This window comes from Bubalus bubalis, chromosome 2 (genome assembly GCF_019923935.1).
Source record: "Bubalus bubalis isolate 160015118507 breed Murrah chromosome 2, NDDB_SH_1, whole genome shotgun sequence".
In the NCBI taxonomy this organism is placed as follows: Eukaryota; Metazoa; Chordata; class Mammalia; order Artiodactyla; family Bovidae; genus Bubalus; species Bubalus bubalis.
Window position 1 is genome coordinate 139,973,121 of NC_059158.1, and position 24,078 is coordinate 139,997,198.

The following is a 24,078-nucleotide window of genomic DNA, read 5'->3' on the forward strand; positions in this document are numbered from 1 at the left end:
TTTGGGGGACTCCTAAATCACTGAAGAGGTGATTCAGCCATGAAATTAAAAGATGCTTACTCCTTGGAAGGAAAGCTATGACCAACCTAGATAGCATCTTAAAAAGCAGAGATATTTACTTTGTCAACAAAGGTCTGTCTAGTCAAGGCTATGGTTTTTCCAGTGGTCATGTATGGATGTGAGAGTTGGACTGTGAAGAAAGCTGAGCGCCGAAGAATTGATGCTTTTGAACTGTGGTGTTGGAGAAGACTCTTGAGAGTCCCTTGGACTGCAAGGAGATCCAACCAGTCCATCCTAAAGGAGATCAGTCCTGGGTGTTCATTGGAAGGACTGATGCTAAAGCTGAAACTCCAATACTTTGGCCACCTCATGCGAAGAGTTGACTCATTGGAAAAGACCTTGATGCTGGGAGGGACTGGGGGCAGGAGGAGCAGGGAACGACAGAGGATGAGATGGCTACATGGCATCACCAACTCGATGGACATGAGTTTGAGTGAACTCCGGGAGTTGGTGACGGACAGGGAGCCTGGCGTGCTGCGATTCATGGGGTCGCAAAGAGTCAGACACGACTGAGTGACTGAACTGAACTGAACTGAACTGGCAGAGACTGTGAGTTGCTCACCAAATATCCACTCTCCCCTTCTGTCTGGAATTAATAGAACAGCTAGGAACATTTACCACTCTCCCTTGTATTTAAGCATAGGACTTGAAAACATCCCACAAAAGAAAGGGAGTATGCCATTCTTTAGTCCTTCCATCCTGATGTCTGAAAGGTGGGTGTGATAGCAAGGCTCTAGCAATCCTCCTGGACCATAAGGAAAAGGGAACACGGGAACATTGGGAGAAGTGGAACTAGGAGTTTGAGTCCCTGACAAATTGTGAAGTCAGATTATCCTAGCAATTTCTTTTATGTAAGAAACAGGTAAATACTTCTCCTGTTACAACTTTGTAATTTTAAAAATGATATGCAGCCAATCCTAAGGCCATTCTAGCTCACAACTAATGATAAATCTTATTCTCTAAATTATAGCACATACTTGTACCACTCACTAAACAAATACACATCTGTCTGAGGACAACCATTGGATGACAACTTCACTTTTTCTGGATTGATATACATTTCCATTAAGTTACAAGCTCTTTGAGGGGAGAGCATTAAATTATACAGTTTTCCTTGTCCCCTCAGTTATTAGCAAATTATCTGCTTTAGAGTGTATGTTTAATAAATGTTTACTGTGATGATGCCATGCTTGCCCTTTAGAAAAAATGTGAGGACTTTTAAATCTTTATTTAAACCTTTGCAGAAAGGGAAATAACAGTGCAAAGGAAAATATCTTCTCTAAGAGGGAAAAAAAAAAACTCAACCCATAAAGTGATAGCTCTGAGATGACATGACTTAACATATAGTCAGGAAACCTCTGACTTGGTATTATTGGAGATAAAAGTTGCTAGCACAGACCCCCTCTAAAAGACAAAAGCCAACCCATCCTTGGGCAGAGCCTCCCAGCTTTGATTTTGTCACTTTGGATGAAGTATGACCCCCAAAAATACAACTTCATGAAGGTGGAAAGCATTTGTGTTAAAAGGCAGATTATCTCACACATGCTTTACTTCCATGTCTTTATCCCAAAGGCAGAATTCATGTACACATGTACATTTGCATAGACATTTTCATCCTCTATTGAACCTCTAATTTTTCTTTAAAAATCTTTAGTGCTCTATAGTATGGGGCTGTCTGCCTTTCTGTAAACCCCCCGTTTCCACAAACTGTCCTCAAAACTTATCTACACAGTTTTGAGCTACATGGCTGTCAACAATCATGGGAAAAAAGGAAAGTGAAATTGAGGAAAAAAGGAAAAAAAAATTACATCTGTATGTCAACCATGTGCCAAAGACAAAAAGAAAGAAAGAAAGAAAGAAAAAAAAAAGACAGGAAAAACAATTTACAGTATCAAAAGAAAAAAAATCACTTTTTAATTGACTTTCTCTTTGTCAGTTCTGATGCTAAGCACTTGCTCCTTCCTTATTAACTTTGGTCTTTTGAGCAATTTTTTCCATTGTGAGCACTTTCTAAAAAATCATTTTCACACATTTCTCAGATACATCAATCCTTCCGGCATTCCTCTATGCTCACATTATGGTACCCAGCTCTAAATATAAAAGACATTTATTATGTCCATTAACCATGGACATATGTGCTCCAAAAGTTTCCTGACATGCAGTCATTTGTGGGTTTTTAATTATAAACAGAAAATATTCACTAGAAAAATAAAGAAGCAAGCCCATAAATATATCTTTATGCACTGAGTTTTGTTTGTATACCACAAAACGTTTAGGCAAATGACTCCCGCAGCTGCCAACTTCAGGATGTGAGCGTGCATACGTTTACAAACACACCGAGACGCACATACATTTTATAGGTACGATTAAATTCTTGCCTTGGTAGGACTCGAACATCTGTCATTGCAGGTACAGCTGTCTTGTAAATAAGGGAATGGAGCTTCCTTACACTCACCAGGTCTCATCCCACATGAAAACTTCAGTGGGAAAGAAGGCAATGCCCAATAAAACAGACAAACAAAGTCATATTTTTTGAATGCGTTTTATTTTAACAACCAAAAAATTCTAACAGCCTAACAATGCACATAAGTTAAAAATTAATTATCACTTAGTGATAACAAAGATAGTTGATTTACATGGAAAAAAGAACATTTACAATATGTTAATCCTTATTCACATTGTTGATACCGCAATAAAACACAATTTGTTTTTTCATTTCACAAAAAAAAAAAAGGGGTGGGGCGGGAAATTGTGCTTTGTCAAGAGGCACTACAAGAGAAAGTTTCTTCTTCCAAATAGATATTATATGACAGATATTGAATAAATAGACATATATGCATTGTAATTCGCAAAGATCTGGCAAGACCACAGGCTAAAATGCCCACAGATTCACTTAGAACCACTGCAAACTTGGCAGTGAAATTAAAAAATAAAAGGCAAGACTTAGCATTGAAAAATACCTAATAAATTTTTGGTTGAAGTGTAAAAGATACCAAATGCGGATGCCATCGAGAGATGAACCACCTTGTAAGAGCTTGGCAAAATCAGTTTCCATTAGGTGTACAGAGTGACCTTCAGCAACAGTGTAAGAAGACAATTTGGAAAAGAGTAACTCGGAGATCAGGAAGCAGCAACCACGGACTTTCTGATTAAAGCTGCAGCATACTACAGAAATAGGAAGGATGGGCCCAGGGCTTGACTGCAAACCACCATCCTTTTGCAAAGGTATATGACGCTCGTGTCAAGATAATTTTTTAAACATCATTATTTGAAAAAGTACAGGAAAATGTCCCTTTAAAAACTCCAGAGGTTACTGAGCAGCTAGAATTAGCTTGTATTGCAACATGTCTTCTCCCTGTATATCGTAAGTTCTGAGTTAATATCTACAAATAGAGGTTTTTTTTTTAACTCCGACCTTTTATACCTTTCAAATATATAAATAGTATTAACAGTTATATTACAATGTTTGTGTAGTAAACAGAAAATAACTTTCAAAGTGATATTGCATGAGGTCTTTGACAAGGTTGCATGAGAGCACAACTCTTAAAAAAAATCCAACTGTGTGGGACTGTTTGATGGCCACCTTGAATGGGTTAGGTTCGATTGGCCAGTCCTGAAGGTGAGGTCTCCTCTTGCAATGACTAGAAGTAGCAGTGGGAAGTAATGGTTTCTGATGGGAAGCTAAAGGCGGTGGGAGAACTATAGTAGATTGCAGCTTTAATGCTCATTCCCTTAAACAGCCAGTTGGCATTAGTTCTGCTTTACGTAAGGTAACTGCTATGTAGGTGACTGGGAAAATGTTTCAGTTTATGACAAGTAGGTGATTCCACTGAAATTGCTTTGCTTACTCTATTGCTTGGAGCTGCACAATGATTTAAAAACAGGTTTTCGTTAGGGCTGCTCCCATAGCAGGGAAGGGATGAGGTGCATGAGAGCAAGGACTAAAAATGTCTGGTTAAGTGGATGGAATGTATACGAAGAAGAAGACACCCAAAGTGAAACAAAAATGAGAAACATCTCTTGGGAGCTGGAGGGACGGGGATTTATTTGAGAAGGAGCCCCTTTACCTGGGCAGCAACTTCTTTTCTAACTTAACATTACATTGAACTATTTTCTATTTAAAAAAAAAAAAGAAAAGTAAAAGAAAACAGCAACAATAAACAAGTTAAAATGAGCAGGCTTATTAATTTTAAGATCTGAAGCCACGAGCAGGTAAATAAATTTCACAATAAAATGTGGCTCATACTGTGAATTCCACTTGTCTGATGTCAAAATGTCATTTTATCGAAGCTGCACTAATAAACGAGTTTTCTCTGCACTGAATTTCAGCTTCACTCGTTTGGAATTCCACAGAAATGCACCTGTTCACTACAGTAACAACAAGTTGAGTAACGGAACACATCGAGTCATTTAAGTGTGCATTGTGTCTTTAAGATTAATGTGACTGGTATCATTTTAAGGTGCCCTGATTTTTTTTCCACTTTATTCTTCTTTCTTTCTTTTACTTTTTTTGGCAGTGTTGATTTATTTAGTTAAATACATACCTCAAAAATTACCCATCAAGCTGCCAGATAGGAAGCCATAGAATTAAAAAAAAAAAAAATCAGGGACAAACACAGAAAATAAATAGGAATTCAAAAATAAGTCACCCCACCCTGAGAGCAGGCCGCAGTTTATCAAAAAGCCAAAGCGACTCACTGTGAAGTGGTTTGTTTTTTTTTAATACATAAACAAGTCTCTTCTTTAAGAACTCATTTCACAGTCTATTCTTTCGGATTGTAAAGTTCTCTGTCCCATGCAATTTAATATATATATGTAAATATATAGATATATACATATACATATACACACACACTTGTAGCTTCCTTCATTTATTTCGTAGGTCTTTTCATCTGGGAACTTGCCTGGTGTCTCTTCCATAAGTGCAAGGATAATGAAGGCAGAGTCTCCTGTGATTATAATGACTACGATCCAGTCCATTGTAAAGCATAACACTTTAGTGTCTTTGCCAAGGCGATGTCTGATTCGGAAATACTGAACTTATTCAGTCTACAGGTGTATCCTGTGCAACAAAGAAATGTCAAAAAAAAAAAAAAAAAGGAAGGAGAACAAAAAGACCAAAAAAGACAAAAGTAAAATAAGGCAAAAAAAAAAAAAAAAGTTTTCAGAGAAACTAAAACAGAAAATCCTTGGACCGGTGTATTGCTTTGCCTGATTGGAGTTCACATTATCTCTGGTCAATTTCAGCGGGTGCGGCCTTACTTTTCTCCGCATTCTCCTCCTCAGCCTCCACTTTGTACATCTCCTCCGAGCCTTCCTCACTGTCATTCTCTTCTGACTCCGTCAGCAGCTCCTCGTCCTTATACTCGGCCACATCTACTGCCGAGCCCAGGTGTTCCTTGAGCTTCCCATGATGTTTCACGTGGTACCGCTGGTTCTGGAAGAACTTGATGATGGTGTGTTTGGGGAGATCCAGCTGAGCAGAAAGAGTATGGATAGCTTCCTGATCAGGGTAGAGGCCCACATCATGAATGAAGCTTTGGAGGATACCAAGGGCTTCCAAAGAGATCTTTGTACGAGACCGAGGCTTTTTGGCACAACTGTCTTCGGTCGGAGGAGGTGGTGGGGGTGCTTCTTCTCTGGGAGGAGAGCTCTCCTTGGCTGGCTGAGACTGCTGTCTGTGAAGGACCTGATAATTAAAAAAAAAAAAAAATAATAACATTTGATTCACTATTTCACCTTTCAAAAGCCATCATTCTTCTAAAATACATGTTGTCTGCTTAGCATTTTAGTAATGCATAGTCATTGTAAGTTCAGGTCTTCTGAAAACTGAATTTCTGGAGATTCAGAATCTCATCTACAAAACAAGAGGTTAATAATAGTAATGTTTCCATTCTGAGGCACAAAGAAGTTAAGTCACATGTTGCCCAAGGTTATTCAAATTCAAAGGGTCTGGCTCCAGGGTCTTGCTGTTAACCGGTATGATGTGCCGCCTCTCTGGAGCCCAAGGACAAAGAAACTGGACCCAGAGGAAAAATGCAGGCTCTGTAAATGAGATCACATGAATTCATGTCCCGATTCTTCCACAGAGCTGGGTGTCTCTGTGCAAGACACTAAACATTTTTAAGCCTCAATTTCATCATATATGAAAGAAGGATAAGACACTAGCTTCCTAGGGATATTGTAAGGATTAAATGACATATTGCATGTAAAGAACAGTGCCTGCCTTAAACCAGAGGTTGACAAACTTTTTCAGCAAAGGGCCAGGTAGGAAATATTTTAGCCTTAGCAGGGCCTCACCATCTCTGTTGTGATGTTTCAATTCTATCTTTATAATGTGAACATACACAAATGAGCATGGCTATGTTGCCATAAACTTTATTTATAAAAACAAGAGGTAGCTTGTATTTGGTTCATGGGCCAGAGTTTGTTCACCTCTGGCTTAGACCAAACATCCAATAAATGATGTCATTATTATATCAGCCTCATAAATTATTCTTGAAGTGTAACACAGGAATAGTATTTGAGTCAGAAAATTAATACTCCATTAGGAATGACTTAAATTTATTTTCTTTTAACCTTGATCTTAATCCTTAAACAATAATGTTTTTTTAATATATATATATATATATATATAAACTTACAACTTTTTATTAAATTATGAACTTTAGATGACTACTTTATACTCATAAATGGACCTTCTCAATATCACTAATGTCAAGGAGACAGCAACACCTGGTGTCTTGAAGGGAGACCTTGGTTTCCTGCCCAGGAACTGCACCTGGTTAGCCTGGGTGAAAACCAAGAATCCTAGCCACTAGTCCACACTGAGGCTAGAGAACAAACTAGTCCTCCTTTGTTTTGCAGCTCACTTCCTTTTTTGTTGTTGTTGTTGTTATCCTTCATGTCAAGGCTTTCTAGTTGTAATTAATTTAAATTTCTCTTTCATTTCTACCTATTCCCCACTCAAAAATAAAACAAAACTGGTATTTAAAAAAAAATTTCTAGACCCAAGTTGGGGCCACTCCTGCCTGGTGCCACATCAGCAGACTGAACTTTCATGTGGCTGGCTGTAAATGCTCTGCTTGACCAGGATCACAGTATCCATTCGGCCCATCCCCGAAGGCAACGTCAGCTCTGGGCTCTATACTTACTTCCTTGTTGTTTGATCTTTCTAAATAAAGTCAGACATACAATCCCCACCAATCATGCCCTGTCTTCTGTGTTGCCACTTCCACTGCTCTAAAATGATGCCCCAAATCCCTCCAGAACACTGCTCCACTGCTTGTGAGGAACTGCAGCCCCATCAAGGACTGTCTCCCTTGAATAAAGGGTATCAAACTCATTCCTACACTGCGTTAGTTTTGTCATGTGACACTAGCTGTGGCCAGTCCCTCAGTAGCGCCCGACTCTTTGTGACCCTTTGGACTATTGCCTGGCAGGCTTCTCTGTCCATGGGATTGTCCACGCAAGAATACTGGAGTGGGCTGCCTTTTCCTCCTCCAAGGGATCTTCCCAACCCAGAGATCAAACCACCTCTCCTGTGTCTCCTGCATTGCAGGCAGATTCTTTACGGCTGAGCCATCAGGGAAGCCGCATTTGACACCAGTTGGGCAAACTTATTCTTGATCTTGTAACTGCTTTTACAACGTCCTCTCTGCATGAAATAGTTTCCCATTTTAATATTTACTTATGAACGTCTTCAATCTGACTAATCTTCACATCTTGCAACATTAGCAGCTGCTGCTGCTGCTAAGTCGCTTCAGTCGTGTCCGACTCTGTGCGCAGTGCTATGTAATTAAAAAGCTATCATGAAGGTCCCCGTGACAAGTATTCTATCAATGTCAAAGGCAAACACTGTATTTCCTCCACTCAGATCAGTGTCTAACTTCCTGGATCACCCCCACGCCAAGGCCTTTAAGAATAGTGAGTTCACTTTTTCAAAAACACATGTTTCTCTTTTACCATTCTCTCCTATTGTACATGGCCTTTTCCATGTTAGAGTAACAAATTAAACATTTTCCAGAGTTCAAGTGAACTCAGTCCAATCAATGCATAAGAAACATGTCTAGTTACACTAGAGTATCACTGCTACCACCGCTGCCACCCTCCCCACGCATTACCCTAATGACCCATTTTTTAGGCTACAAAATACCAGCATCGGAGCAAGCATTTAAGAAAAAAATCTCTGCCATCTCTCCTAGTCTCAGGGACTATTTGATGAAAAACTAATTTTTCACTGATGTGAAAACATCAGTCTTTTCTATAGAGTTTAATAGCTATTAGGGCGGATGAAATTGTTACTTAGGTAGAAAAAAAAGAGGATGAAATTTTTAATCATTCATAAACAAATAACAATAAAAGGATAATCAAATGCACATAAGAACACCCATCATAATAGTTGATGGCCGGTGGCAGAAAGAAATCTAAAACAGAGGACCATAAAACGGTGGCACTAAAGGCCCATATAATGTTGACCAATTAAAATGAATGTTCTTGGCATTTTCTTTACCACTTTCAACTAAGAGTAAACTCATGTGGTCTGCTGTGGTGAGCTGGCATCAGCAAAAAAGTGAGAGCTCCATTACTTCAATGTCCTAATTATAGCCACAGGGAGAGGAAAGCTGCGTGGTGGGCCTGCGTGTTCAGGGCAGCTTTGACGGCAGGAAGACATTTGCTCCAAGGTTGTAATCTGGGTAGCCTGAGCACTGTAATAAATAAACCTCCATGTCAACAGGTGAGGGTTTTTTGTTTGGTTGTTTTTTTTGGGGGGGGGGGGGTAAGAAAGAATAAGAGAGAGACTGAAATTACGCAGGGAATATGTACTCATAGAACATGTACACTCACGCACAGGACCTCCTTTTAGAGCAATTGCGTTAATTGGAAAACAAAAGAGAATTAAAATGCCCCATTTTCTAAATTATGCTTGCCTTCTGTAGTAAAAGTCAGCATAACGGTTCCATTTAATTAAATAATTAGAGTGGTTCTTTAGGGGTTTTCCATTGTGCATTGGTTAGATTTAAAGAGATTTTCCAAAACTATACTTTGAAGTTACTCTAATCTTTCTGCATGATAGGGTTTGTTCTTCTCCTGAGGTCCCACCAATTGGCCTATTTTCCCTCCCCTTCTAACTTTGAACCTAGCAGTAGTAACGCACGAATAGAGAGAAGCCACAGATGGAATGGGAAAACAATGATCATAGTAGCTACCACTAACTGAACGCTTACTCTGTGCCAGGCATTTCTAAGAACTTTACATAGATTAACTCATTTAGTCCTCACAGTTCCTTGTGAAGGTGCTACTTGAATCAATAACAACCTGGAAACATGGAGCATTTCAAGAGCACCCTCAAAGTTGGAAACTTTAAACATAGGGAGCAGTCAGTCTAAGAAAGTAGGTTTCCAAGGAACAATGACAATGTCACTGCCCTCATAGGAGAGGAAGATCTTTTTCAGAGAAATAACACCAATAGAAATGATCTACAAAGTGAGAGATCCTGGGTTAGTTCAATACTGTGTATTGAGTTGGAAGGCATAAGAGTATTTGCATGAAGGTTAAATGATATTTCTAGTATTTTTGACCAGATAGGAAAGAGTACAATGTGCATAATATCTGAGACAAAAAGAGTCCCCAAGTCTCAACTATCTTTAGTCTCCTGAAATGTTCTGATTACTCCAGGCAGAGAGTTGCTTAGTGTCCGTAGATAATTTTTAGCAAAAGCACTGCCTACATGTCCTCACCAGCCACTTGTAGTAGCTCATTACTATGACAATCAGGGAGTTCCTACTGTCGTGCAGCACTTCTTCCAATGGTGTGAATACTCTGAACAAAAGTAGAGGAGAGCCAAAAGACAGAGATGGCAGTCTAAACTCTCTTCCCAAATCCTCCCTCTAAACAGCAGGATCAAGTCACCTCTTCACAGGACTGATTTCTGAACTCCCACTTGACTAAATTTTGGTTTGTCTGTCTGAACTTTTCAGAGATATTTGAAATTCCTTGTGTGTTAACTAGAATGACTCAAGTTTGGTTCCTGTCCCAGCATGGTGTTCCAGCACCCTGAGTAACTCTAGCCTGAGGCTGTGTCACTGACCCCTGCTGGATGGACTACACACCACCCTGTTCCTCAGATGATCTGACAATGCAGGCATATATTTCTAGCTGATTGACTTTTTGAAACCACAAAATTTACAATTATTTCAACCAAGACAGAGAATGCCCTGCCAACTAAACAGAGATATGCTCTTTCCTAACAAGTTCTTTCCAAACCCAGATGATTGTTTTCTGATATATTTTTTAAAAGGTAAGTATGATAGAGCAGCTACCCAGATAATTACATAAATCTGCCCAAGTCTGCACATTTTCCAGCCTCATCCTTTTTCCCCTTTTTCAAAATGGGCTCAGAAGCTGACCTTTGTACTCCTAAAGTCCATCATCTCTCTTCACATGATTTTCCCAAATAACAGAATATATCATTCTGTAAAGATAGCTATCCATCCCTTTCCTCATGACCTTTGCAAACTGAAGCCTGACAATTCATCCCAGTTCATTTTGGTTTGGATTTTTCTCCATCACAATTGAGCTTACTCTGGTCAGCAATTCATTTCTGATAATTTCTACAAAGAGAGTTTTAAAAGGTTTATTTGAAAGTCTTCTTCTATTTCTTTTTTTGTAGCTTCTATTGTTATTTTTTAAATATAACGATGAGGGTTCATAGCAGTGAAATATCTAGGCAGCTTCAATAATAATAATAATAATAGATGGTGGCATTAATTTAAAGTTTATTATGAACCTAAACATTGGCCTAAATCTATAAATGCATTTTATTTTCACAATAATCCTAGACTAGGTATTTTTACTCCATTCATGATGAGAAAACTGGGATTCAGAGAGTATAGGTAATTTATGAGAGGTCTCATAGATTCTAATTAGCAGGACTGGGAATCTAAAACATATCTGATTTTAAATCCCATGTCTGTAAACATGCTGTTCTCCTGTCTTCTATGAGCAAGATCTCATGGGAAAACCGAGCAAAGGCTCCAGAGTAGAGGAGATAGACCGTAAATAAGATATCAGGCAGTAATAAACACTATCAGCAAAAATAGAGCACAGAATATGGAGAAGAACTTGGGGGAGATGACGTTATTTTAGATTCAGTGATTCAAGGAAGGCTCCCTAAGGAGGTGGCATTTGAGCAGAAGCCTGCAGGAAGTGAGGACCCAGCCATGAAGACGGGCATCCCAGACAGAGGAAAATAGCAAATGAACACGCTAGGAGGAAGAAGTACACTCAGTACATTTGAAGAACATTGAGGGAGGCAGCAAGTTAAATCTGTGCCACCCAATACAGCAGCTTACTAGCCAGACACAGCTACTGACATCTAAATTCATTAAAACTGAAAGAAGAAAAAACACTTAGCTCTCTCAGGCACACGAGCCTTATTTTCAGTGCTGGATATCCACACTGTACAACACCACACTGGACAGCACAGATATAGCACATTCCCAACAGCAGCATTGTCGTTGCCATCATAGGGCACGGCATCAGACAGCCCTCCGCTAGACAGAAATGACAAGTGAGGGGCGGTCAGGGCCAGAGCCGGAGCAGCGGGGCCTTGGCATTCTACTATCAGGGTGAGGGAAACCCTTACTGTGATCTATAATCATATCATCTGATCTACCCCAAAACACAGTAGGACTTGAAACTACCACTATCACTAGAGAGAAGAGAAATATTCCTGCATATATATATATATATATATAGTAAGAAAAAGCTCACATATATAACTGGACTTTCAATACAGTATCACAAATAGCAATACTATCATCAAAACAATCAGAAGGATGCATTGGCACTGCTATCCTCAAAAGAATGGTTAACTTACATTTAACTGATGACTGCCTTCTTCATCAGAAGTGTTTATCATGTCTAAAAGAAATTATGTTTAAAACCATAGACCTTGGGTTAAAAAAGTAAAAAAAAGAATTCATTTTTTTGGAGTGTCTATAATAACTGGAACTAGCAGTCTACAAAGTTTTCTAATAAGGAGTCCTATCTCTAACAGTCAAGTGTTGATGAATAAGTTATGAGTAGAATATAATCAAATAGAAACGTAAAAGTTTAATTAGTGTGTTCTTATTTATTCACTGAAATCTCTTTGGGCTGAAATATGACATACATGTGTATAAATGAACAGGAACACAGCAATGAAGAAAGAAAGGCTGTGAATATATTCAAAAGAGATATCAACTTCAAAATAAAGCCCAACACCTCCTTGCCCAGTAACAAAGCACAATAAGGATATATGTTGTTTTTCTGCCTTCAGAGATGGAAAATTTTAAAAACACAAGGACAAAATGGTACCATGACAAAGACTGACTAAGAAAGATAAAGCAGCTCTTCTTAAACTGCTCAGTGTTCAAATAGATTTTGAAGGCCTCAATGAAAACCAGCTGGGAGCCATGTGTAAAATATAATGGCTTTTGCCTGCAGGGAAGGAAGTGAGATCCTGAATGATTAAGTTTAGGAAAGTATATAATTCACTGTATCATTATGGGGTGAACTGGATTACTTATAATATGCCAAGATTTTGTGGTCTTTTTTATATAGAGAAAATGAGAAATTATTAAGGAGGTGACTATAGAGGGTGGTTGATCTAGTGGGGTAATAGGTAACGGGTTAAAATGGGCTCCCAGGTGGCCACATCCCTCTCTCTCTGACAAGCCTCACCCACAGGAGTGAGAGTGTCTCCAGAGCTTCAGGTTGTCCATGGTGATGAACATCAATAGATGACTTCTAACTGCATTTGAGTCAATAACAGAATTCTTTTTACTTGTTTAATTTTACCTCATCTAAAATAACAGAATGTTAACAAAAATAACAGAAGGTAAAATAGTTTATCCAAAGAAGGAAAGCATTCTTCTACTAAAAATTCTGAGAAAGTATACTTAACAGGCAATAAGAAAAACTGGTTAGAACAACTGGAAAGCCCTCATGCATAACTCAATTAGAATTTGTTAAAAGAATGAGTCAGTGCTCCTATTTTTAAAGTATACTATATATAAAAAATATAACTGAGATATTTGTCTTAAATTTCAAATTTTCCCTTTTTTTTAAAAATCAGCATCTAAGACTTTTAATTTTGGCTCAAAACTCAATGGGGAGAATTTAGCATTAGTAATTAATAATTAATGTAACTATCATACGTCTCTCTCATCTGTTGGACTGTGAGCTACACATTGGCACACCTAAGCGCTCAGTACATCTTTCTTCTGCTGTACTAGATTAATCCATATTCTCTCTTCCTTTAATTGCAGGCCGGTTACTATTTTTGTTCTGTGCAACTTACTTTTTCTTGCTATTATTCATCTTTAGCAAAACTATGCTTTAAAGTAAAGAAACCATCACTCATTACAGGAACTTATATCTAACAATTTGTTTGTTTTTACCATTTTTTGTGTGTTAAAATCAGCTCCAGGGCACTGCATAATCCTTAAGGTTGCTTTTATATAAAAGTTGTTAGCAGGAGTTGTGAGATTACAAAGTTCTGGTTTTGAATCCAGTTTTCATCCTAAAAAGCACATCTGCTTACTAGCTGTGCAACTCTGAGCAAGTTACTTTCTCAGAACCACAGTGTTTATTAATCTATAAAATCTTCCTTGCAGTTTTATAAGGATTAAGAGAGATAATACACTTCTGTGACATACCTAAGTAAAATAGTTCTCATGAGAAAGAAGTGAAGTGAAAGTCACTCAGTAATGTCCAAGTCTTTGCAACCCCATGGACTGTAGTCTGCCAGGCTCCTCTGTTCATGGAATTCTCCAGACAAGAATACTGGGGTACATAGCCATTCCCTTCTCCAGGGGATCTTCCCAACCCATGGATAGAACCTGGGTGTCTTGCATTGCAGGCAGATTCTTTACTGTCTGAGCAAAGAGCATTTGTGCAACTGTGTGAGTTGAGAGCCGAACTAGCACCTTTGTAATGAAATAAATATCATTTTTATTTGAAATAACAACCAACAGGCATACTATAGTTATTCAGACTTAGGTTTGTGGCAGACATTCTCTTAAAAATGAAGTACGCCTGTTGATTAAAAAAAAAAAAAATCTGTACAATTTGTTGCCAATGATTAAATTTTACCTTCCCAGCAAAAATAAAAAAATTGGAAAACTTGTAGTTTCCACTAAAAATTTAGTTCCCCTATACTTAAATACCTCCCTGATGATACTGGTGATGATTCAAGAATTTTTAAAAAATATGTCATACAATGAAATGTGTCAATATTTAGAAGATCTGCATAACTCACTACATCAATATTTTATAAATATTGATATTATAAAATTATGAATAGGTAAAATACTTATTCAAAGTAAAAGGCAGACAAATGAATTATAATGTAAAAAAAAAGAAAGTTCACTGATATCATTTTAGATTCCACTCTGCAACTAACCTTTAAGAAATGACCACTTGTAGAGTTTTGTATCAAAAAAGAAAATCATAATTTCCTGGAAAGGCTATTAAAATATGCCTTTTCTAATTACATGTCTGTGTGAGGCTTGCTTTTCTTCAATTACTTCAACCAAACTATAAGCTACACTTTGTATCAGAATGAATACAGAAGCAATTATGATAATCCAGAGGTCTTCCATTAAGTCAGACGTTAAAAATATTTGCAAAAATATATTTAAAACAATGGTACTCGTCTTATTTTTTTCGGGGGGATACAGTGATCTTCATTAAAATATATCATTTATACACATATTATTTATAGTTATTTAAAAAAAAATAAACATTTAAGTTTTCTCAGAACTAATTTCTAATATGATAAGTATTGATATGCACATTATTGGAGTCCTTAATAGGAATAGTGAAAGGAGATCCCAATACTAAAAAGTTTGAAAACTCTATACCACATAAATCATACTGAATATATAGCTCTGTCTTAGCCCTAATGAAAACTAAACCATTTACTAGAAAACTCAAAATGGATCTTAGAGTTAAAAACATCCTGACCTGAAGTCAGTCACCTAGGAAGGTATTAGAGAACAAGTGTAGGAGAAAGTACACAGCCTTATGCTTTGCCTCTTGACTTTATCATTCAGAGACATTTTCACAGGCAAAACAGATCTGCCTAGATGTACAACTCAGCACTATTTCTAACTTCAAATGGTGTTACTTGAGTTGGTTCTTATGGTTGTAATTTCACATTCTAACATTATAAGACTTATTAAAAACTATGGTTTAGTTTTGTTGCCTTTTTTTTTTTTTTTTTTTTGGATTATACAGTATCCTAAGGTCAAAACTCAGGAAATCTGTTATTAAAAAAAAAAAAAAACCAGTATCCATGAAGTGATGACAAATTGCAGACTACAGGTGTTAGATTACATTTTGACTCCAGGCAGGTTTAATTTAAGTTGGTCTACTTTTACAATTGCTCTTAGCACATACAGCTATGGGAAGGGGATTTGGGGAGGGGAGGAAGGGGGAAGAGAGAGAATAAGAACCAAAAAAAAAAAAAAAAAAAAAAAGAGTAGTGCTCAATAAAAGAAGACCATGTCAAGAGAAATCAATACAAACAAGCAAAATGGTAGGAAGTCTGACATGGAAATATGTGTTCAATTTCATCCAGCCTTAGTCTGAGTTTCCTTTAATATTGTAACCAAGATGGCATTGGAACATCGTGTATGTTTTTAATGCAGTTTAATAATTGTTTCTCAAAATAAACACTTTGGTCAAAGATAAAAGCATAAAAACACTATGACACAATAATCTGTTAAACTTGGGGGTTTAGAGGAAGCATAGTTCCTAAAACAGCCTTTGGCTTATATCATTTCCTCTTTAGTAACAAATTGAGAACAACTATACTAACAACTTTGGTATGGTTTGGGTTAAAAAAAAATGTGTTGTAGTCCTTAATCTGACTATACTGAGTGACCAGAGTCTGCAGACTCTAGAGGTAGCTGGGCGAGCTGCTTTCCTAATACAAGGAGATGAGCTGATAGCAAATTAAGCAGGGTCAAGATGAGGAGCTGTATTCCCATCAAATAGACTCCATGACACATAAAAAGCAAATTTCTCTCCTATTAGAATGCAAAAGAGATAAAACATAGGCATATACTGAACCTATAAGCAATGAAAACTTTTCCTTCATCAGCGTCACATGATATATAGGTTTATTTGATAATTTAGGACCTAATATGACCAAAATCATTCCACAAACTGTTCATGGGATAATTCAGGAAGAGTAGATTCTTCAGGACGGTCCAGACTACAACCCTGTGTCTTTCTTCCTAGGAGAAATCATCCCTCAGCCCATCCACCCAAGCCCCATTTGCCTGACACCCATGAGTGTTCATTTCCCCCTGTTCCCTATACTTCTACCACCATTCACAATGTCATCTCAAAACACAAAACTCTGCCTAAAAATTAACAGGAAAGGCCTATCTTTTGAAGATCAGATTCAAGTTACAGGTAATGTTAAAGTGTCTTTGAAAGTGAAAATCCCCCAGTTGTGTCCAACTGTTTGTGACCCCATGGACTTATACAGTCCATGAAATTCTCCAGGCCAGAATACTGATTGGGTAGCCTTTCCCTTCTCCAGGGGATCTTTCCAACCCAGGGATTGAACCCAGGTCTCCTGCATTGCAGATGGATTCTTTACCAGCTGAGCCACCAGGGAAGCCTTTTGAGTGAAAACAAGTAAAGAGTAACATGACATGACCAGAGCTGACAGTGACCTACGGTATTCTGATTTCTAAATGCCTACATGGTGTGTTCATTGGTATAGCTGAGTGACTTCTGCACCAGCATGGATGAAAGAAGAGCTCTTAAGTTAAAGATAATGAAGAGTGTAAAATGCTAGGATGAATTGAGTACCTGGAACTCATAATGTCATTAAAAGAACCAAACTAGAAATTCATGACACATCATCAATGGCAAAAGGGCAAGAGAGAAAGATGTGCAAAGGTTCAGGATAAGAATGATCCATTAGAATTATTAAACAGTTAATACAGTTAGCTAAATAATTCTCAAGTGAAGTAAAATGTAAATCAAATGAAAACAACCTTTTGAAAAGCCAGTGATACCTGACCCAGTGAGCGCTGGACTTTGAGTTTTTAACAGATTCAAGCTTATAAGAATAGAATGCATTATTGAGCTCAGCTTTATTGCATTTCTCAGATATTACATTTTTTTTTTAAACAGACTGAAGGTTTGTGGCAACCCCACATTTTCAGATGATGGGTAGAATTTTTTAGCTATATTTTTAAATTAAGGTATGTACATTTTTTTAGACAAAATCCAATGCATGCTTAATAGACTACAGTATGGTGTAAACATCATTTTCATATGTACTGGGGAACGAAACAAATTTGTGGGACTCACTTTGTTGTGGCATTTGCTTTATCATGGTGGTCTGGAACTGAACTGGCAATACCTCTGAATTATGCTTGTACAGAAACTGTTTCAGGTGAAGAAATTTCATCTAACAAGTTTAATCAGAGCAGAGTTTCAATTACTTTTAAGTGAAAACATGTTAAGTTAAAGAAGGTAGAAAATAGATATATTTTACAAGAGCAGACATCCTGTAGCCAGCCAAGAGCTCTGTAAATGAAGACCTAAAATAATGATTCCTGAGGAAAAGTACTAGAGTCAAAATTCAAACCACTTTCACATATCTTACTATTTAGAAATCCGGTGACAAAAATAACTGGAAAACACCTATTGGTAAAGAATGACTTAGAAACAAAGATGACATTGAGGAAAAGGATGTGTACACTTTAAGTTAAAGGATCTCAATAAATTATATAGGATTCTTGAACTAAAGCATCATCCTTCCTGATTTACACAGATTGTATGATGTGATTTGGGGATCATATGATAAATTTAATTATTCAAATCCTACAGTTAGTATATATTTGAAGTGGTTCACTATCCTTTGGGCTTGTTTCTTAAAAACGATAACAAACTATTCTCACAATAACAATGGATTCTGTTGTATTTATTCATCAGATGAGAAAATGCATACACAAAATTGAACTCTGATCTACATATTACAAATCCCTGTCTAGCACATAACAAACATGGTCTTGCTGCTGTTAGCTGGAAAATACAAAAATTATTTTGTTTAAAAGCTTTGAACAAAAATTCATTTTAGCATGAATAAACATCTTCCAATTAAAATATAAAAATAACACCAGAAGTGACAGAGGGAACTATTCGGTGTTTCCAGTTTATGATTAAAAGTGAAGACAAACAAGGAACAATTATATCACGGAGAAGTTCCTCTCCCAAATGTTAATTTTTAGTAGGTAATGAACGAATTTTTACTTTTTCTATCTTTGGATATCATTAAAAAAAAAAACAATATACCCAATTCTGTCAAAATCTGCAGCAGAAGATTTTTATCCTGACAGAACTCAGCCAACACTCAGCTTAAGATGAAAATTCCCCATAATTGTAATGGCATGAGTGACACAGCAGTTATGTTGCATTCCAGCTTCTCAAAGAAGAGGGCTTAAATTATTTAAGGAAAAAGGGTGTTTAGATTAGATTCTTTACTTCAGGGCAAAAAGAAAAAAGAAAGTAATCCAGGTTTTTGAGGTCTCACATGGGGCTGTTTAGAATCCTATGATAGGCCGCATTTTCTGTATGATTTTTACAGCTGGGGCACTCAGAAGTCAGAACAATCTGACAGTTATGGTTGGTGAAAATATTAGATGTTCACCAATAAAACACTACCTCAGCATATTTTTGCTTTCTGGATGTAACCACTTAATAACAGGACTTGAGAAAACGGCACTGTGTGAATCAAACACATAAAAGGACAAATATTCCTTTTATAGAAAGCAAATCTTAAGCAGTGCATTATAATCAACCACTCTGGTAAAAGGCAAAGTATCTAGAATTACCACACCATGGACACAGTATGGTTTATCATATCGTAATGTCCAAACCGGGTAAACAATGTCAAATGATCAAAGAAGCGTTTTCTCCTCAGACAGTGAGGTAAAAACCACCGATCTAGAGAGTGTCAGCAAAGATTCCTTGTGGCTTAGCAAAGAAAAGGTGTCAAAGGAGAGCTTATCAAATATAGCCTTTAGTTTTCAACTTCACTTAATTTCATCAGAGACTGGCTTCTTTGGTATTATTTTCTTTCAAGAAAAAAAAAATATGGAAAAATTAAATCATGTGAAGTAAAACATCCAGAAGGTTAATTCTAGAGTATTCATTTAAATTTGAAACCACATTTAATTCATTATGAGGACAGTGGTTTTACATTCTACACATTGATGATCTTAGTAACCAGGTATGGAGAAACTTCTGCTTCTAAAATTCATGGTAAGTACACCAGGTGAGAGATGGAAAGCAGACAGGGTGAGGCAGTCTCATTCTGACTGTGGTTTACTCCAGAAAATAAATCTTTGTCTCCCAGGGTACCAAGGATGGTCACTGGGAAAAGAAATCCCAGTTCCTGACTCCCTGGGGCAAAGTAACTGGATCGGCAATTCCTTTTCCCACAAGAAAGATTTCAGTTTCCAAGCTGCAGATGAACCATTATATTCCCATGAGACCAGTCATGCGGCATCCTTATCTACCCAGCTTCACAAAGCAAGTCCGATTTTGTCTCTGTGCCACGTTGCCTTGGCTTTTCTAAGCATATTTGCTTATCCTGTGTAGGTCGTCCTCAGAAACTAGAACTGTCAAGTCATTATACTTCCAAATGTGAAGCTGCTTAGGGGTGGATTTAATTTAATAGCCGAAAACTCAGTGCAAAACAAACACACTTACAACTGACATTATCAGGGAATCAATCATTAACGCTCTCGACTGCTGTTCCAAGACCCTCAAATTGCCCCAGCTATGATCTGAGAGTTCTCACTGACTCCTTCCCCCGACCTGAACCTCCACATCTAGCCAATCCCACCTGCTGCTGATCATCCCTTTTAAATAGTTGCTGGGTTAATTTCCCCCTCTCCATTCTACTCTCACTGCTGTTATATAGACCTTTACATGTATAATCTCTTGCCTGAGTTAGTTTACTTCCCAACAGGCCTCCCTGCCACAGCCAACACAACGTCTTGCCAAGGTCTTCAAGGCCTCTCGCGCATTCCGGACAGCTGGGTGCCGTGTCTGCAGCATGTGCCCCAGCCCTGTCTGTGCTCCTCGACGCAGCCTTTCAGGCTGTGCTGCAATGACTCTAAAAGCTCCAGTCCTCACACTTGAACTCTAATCTCAATGCCTTTGCCTCCCCTGTCCCCTCTGTCTGGAAAGTGCCTCTAGTGAGGAATTCTGGAAGGGACCCAGAGCAGCACTACTTCCTGGAAGCCTTCTGGGTCCTCCAGCCCACCAGGATTTAGGCATTGTTCTTTTCTTTCTCTGAACTTACTTACATGCTGTATTATCGTCATCTGTCCACACACCCATCTCTCCACAAATCTGAGAGTTCCTTAGATTCTGTGTTACATTCACGCATTCTGCACTTAGCACAGGGTCAGGCACTGTGTTTTACATGAACAGTTGAAGCTTAAAATTCTTAAAATTTATCCTAAAATTTCCAGAATACATCTGTATTGGTAATAGCCATATCCAAGGTGTGTGCAAGCTCAGTCATGTTCAACTCTTTGCAGCCCCGTGGACTGTAGCCCACCAGGCTCCTCTATCCATGGGATTCTCCAGGCAAGAATACTGGAGCAGGCTGCCACTTCCTTCTCCAGGGGATCTTCCAGACCCAGGGATTGAACCTGCATATCTTGCATCTCCTGCATTGGCAAGTGGATTTTTTACCACTCGCACCATCTGGGAAGCCCAATAGTCCTATTGTGTTGCACCACGTGTTAGTCGCTCAGTCATGTCTGACTCCTTGCAACCACACAGTCTACAGCCCGCCAGGCTCCTCCATCCATGAGACTCTCCAGGCACAAATGCTGGAGTGGGTTGCCATTTCCTACTCCAACAGTCATATAACATAGCCCAAAAGTCTTCTGAGAAATTAGAACATGTCTACTAGCTGTAAGAGGGGAGAAAGTGGCCAGTTCATATAGGCACTCATTTAAAAAATACACCTAGTACTGAGAAGGACTAAGTTATACTAGTTCATGATGATTCATTAGATTCACGGACACACACATACTTGCCTAGAGCAATAACACTATTCAGTGGCTCAAGCAGTTCTCTAATTCCACCCCTGACTCTGAAATTATCTGATTGAAAATTATTGACATTTGGAGAAGTACGTTTAGGGTCTCACGGTTGTCAGGGATAAAAACTGAAATATTCATCAGCTTGCTTCCTTCTGCCCCCTCCCCAGTCTCCAGAAATATTTCTACTATCAACAGCATTCAGAAGGCCTGCAATGGACAGTTTCTACGACAAGAAAAGCTGCTGGAGGTAAAACAACAAACAACAATGAGAGAATCCATATAACACAAAGAAAGAAACCTTTAAGAAAATTAAATTATAAAAACTAGATGTTCGGTTAAAAAGGGATCCTATGTATCACAACAAAACCCCGAGACAGTAATGGCAGTGAAATGTGAATGGATGCTGCTTGTCTACACAATGCTGCTATGGAGAGCACTGTAGGTCTTTTCCAAAACAAATATTAAATGCCAAAATGATCATCCTTAGAGTAGAAAGGATGATGCTAATTTGTTTTTAAGAACCAACAAGGAAAGATAACTAACAAAATTAATTCAAGTATTTTTGCCCACACTTTGACCCAATCACTGCAGCTCCAACACCACACGGTCCAAAGTGAGTGAAGTCAATGGTTTCAAGTTAGGGCCAGAAACAGCCTTGGCTGCTCTGTGGCCACCTTTGTGGCTTATTTAGATTTTATTAAAACTCATTTGTTATTAATATGTGTTTTGCTTCCACACAACTAAAACTAAATAAATCATGGAGAAGAAAAAAAAAAAAAATCCATGAAAAAAAAAAATCTAGAAACTAAATATAAGCCATCTCATTTATACTTATGGAAACCAAAAAAGCATTTTGGCATTAAAAAACATTTTTGTTTTAAGGTGCAGTGCTTTTAAGGTATTATATAATTACTCTTACTGACAGCATACTTTTTAGCTTTGTCAGATTCTCTGTTGGAATTATAATTCCAGACTGAGCAAAGAATTCTATCAAAACTCTATTATCATATTAAAACACTTGATCATGTGTTCCCTCAAGATTCCCAACTTTCTATTTCTGAGAAGAGAACAGATTTAATGAGATATTTTCAAAGTAGAGCTGGTAAAGGGAGTATTTGTGAAAAGCACTGCCAAAAAGACAATTCATTTGGTAGACACAGAAAAGGCAAATTTTACCACATATACTGGAGCAATGGATATTAAATAATCATCTCTGAATAAACTCTATCAATCAATACGGTCCTTTTGGTCTAAACTGAAGACAGTATTGTCTAAAGGAAATCTCTAAGGTCAACCAGCAATTAACTGAAAGGTTTTCACTGAAAATCTTATTGACTGCTTTCATATCAGACAGCTTCTTGGTTATTATACTTCATGGACTAAGTAGGTGCCAAGACATTAAACTGTCAATAATCTATTAATACTGGACTGTTCTGTTCGCTTTCCCTGAATCTGTAGACAAAGGTATTCAAGCCTAGGATATGCTGAGAACTAATGCAAATTCACCAATCCGATATGGAAATCATATCTTTATTACCTCCCAGTTTAAGTGCCTAGGAGGATTGATACATTATAAGAAAAATAGATAATAAATGTTTATTCAGATGAGTTAAATTATTTTTTTAAAGAAACTGCTTGAAGGAATGGGGAATATGTCTTGGAATCTGACTTTTCTTCTAAGTCATATTTAACAGTTTCTAAATTGAATGTAATAAACACTTTACAAAGAGAAATCAGAAGTTATTTAAAGGGAACCTCATAGGTCCCTGCCACTCAGCATCTGGAAAGCAGTTATACACATTGCGGGGGGCAGGGGGGCAGAATTTTTAATGAATTTAATAGAGAAAAGCACTTTAATTAAATGCTGTCAGAGTGGATTGTATTAATGACTGTACACAGAGGAATTTAAAGCAGCCAAGTTTATTTAGCAAATAGAAGCTGGGCTTTCGAAGCCTGCAAGTATTTATGTTTCTGCCATTGCAGTACATCTAAAAGATGATGATGGTGCCAAAGGAAACTGTTGAGTTATTAGATATGATTTTATTTATTGTGCATTATTAAAGTTTTCAAAGGCCTCAGGGGAATTAATTTCATTTTCAAAATGAAATACCACATCTGATCAGAAAGGGTTAAGAAAAGTGAATACTGTCCCCCAGTTTTTCCTGGGCCCTGGAATTTTGATGCAGCTGAGTGGCTATGGGGACAACCTTCCCTAAGTTCACTGAGCCAGAATTCACATCATTGCACAGTACTGCAAACAAATCAATGACAATATTTCTTCTATGATTTCTTCCTCGGTTTCCCTCCCTACCCAGTGCTTTGCCACTAAACATAATTCACTCTCTTTCACATAGCAATAAGCTGAAAAAATGACCAAAGCTCCTAAAAATCTCCATGAAAAATTTGGTTGCCATAACTTTTTAAATGAAAAACATGAGTAGCACAAACTTCTCCAAAGAAAAAGGTATCAAATGTTTGACTTGAGGAAAACAGAGAAAAATGGGTCTTCCTCAGTGTCTTCTACTCAGAGGTTGACCACAGAACAAACCTATTATTAATGATAATATTTTAAAAATAAACAAAGAATATGTGAGCCTTAATGCATGAAAGCTGTAAAAGATTGAAAAGCCGGTCTGGCTGGAAAATACTATGTGTGTGTCAAAATGATTTTCTCTACCGTTTGTAAAAATGTAATTATCCATGATATGCTATTATCCATGATAGGCTACAAGGGTGAGGGATTTCAAGTAAATCCACTGGAAGCTAAGGATTCGCCTTTGGTCTTCATCCCTGACACCACCACGTCTGTGAGATCACAAACCTCTGCCATGATTTACCACATCCTTTTTGCAGTTACATATACTCTTTTGGGCTGTCT

At 37.7% G+C, this 24,078-nt stretch overlaps 1 protein-coding gene across 3 annotated transcripts in view; it reads right to left on the minus strand.

Moving 5' to 3' along the window:
* Positions 1–2,586: 2,586 nt before the first annotated feature.
* Positions 2,587–24,078, minus strand: part of SATB2 (SATB homeobox 2) — a 204,349-nt gene continuing 182,857 nt past the window's right edge. For all 3 annotated transcript variants that reach the window (XM_006078174.4, XM_006078179.4, XM_044936957.2), the window contains exon 11: positions 2,587–5,749. In XM_006078174.4, coding sequence (XP_006078236.3) covers positions 5,288–5,749 — 462 coding nt within the window. In that variant the 3' untranslated portion in view covers positions 2,587–5,287. The remainder of the gene's footprint in view (positions 5,750–24,078) is intronic.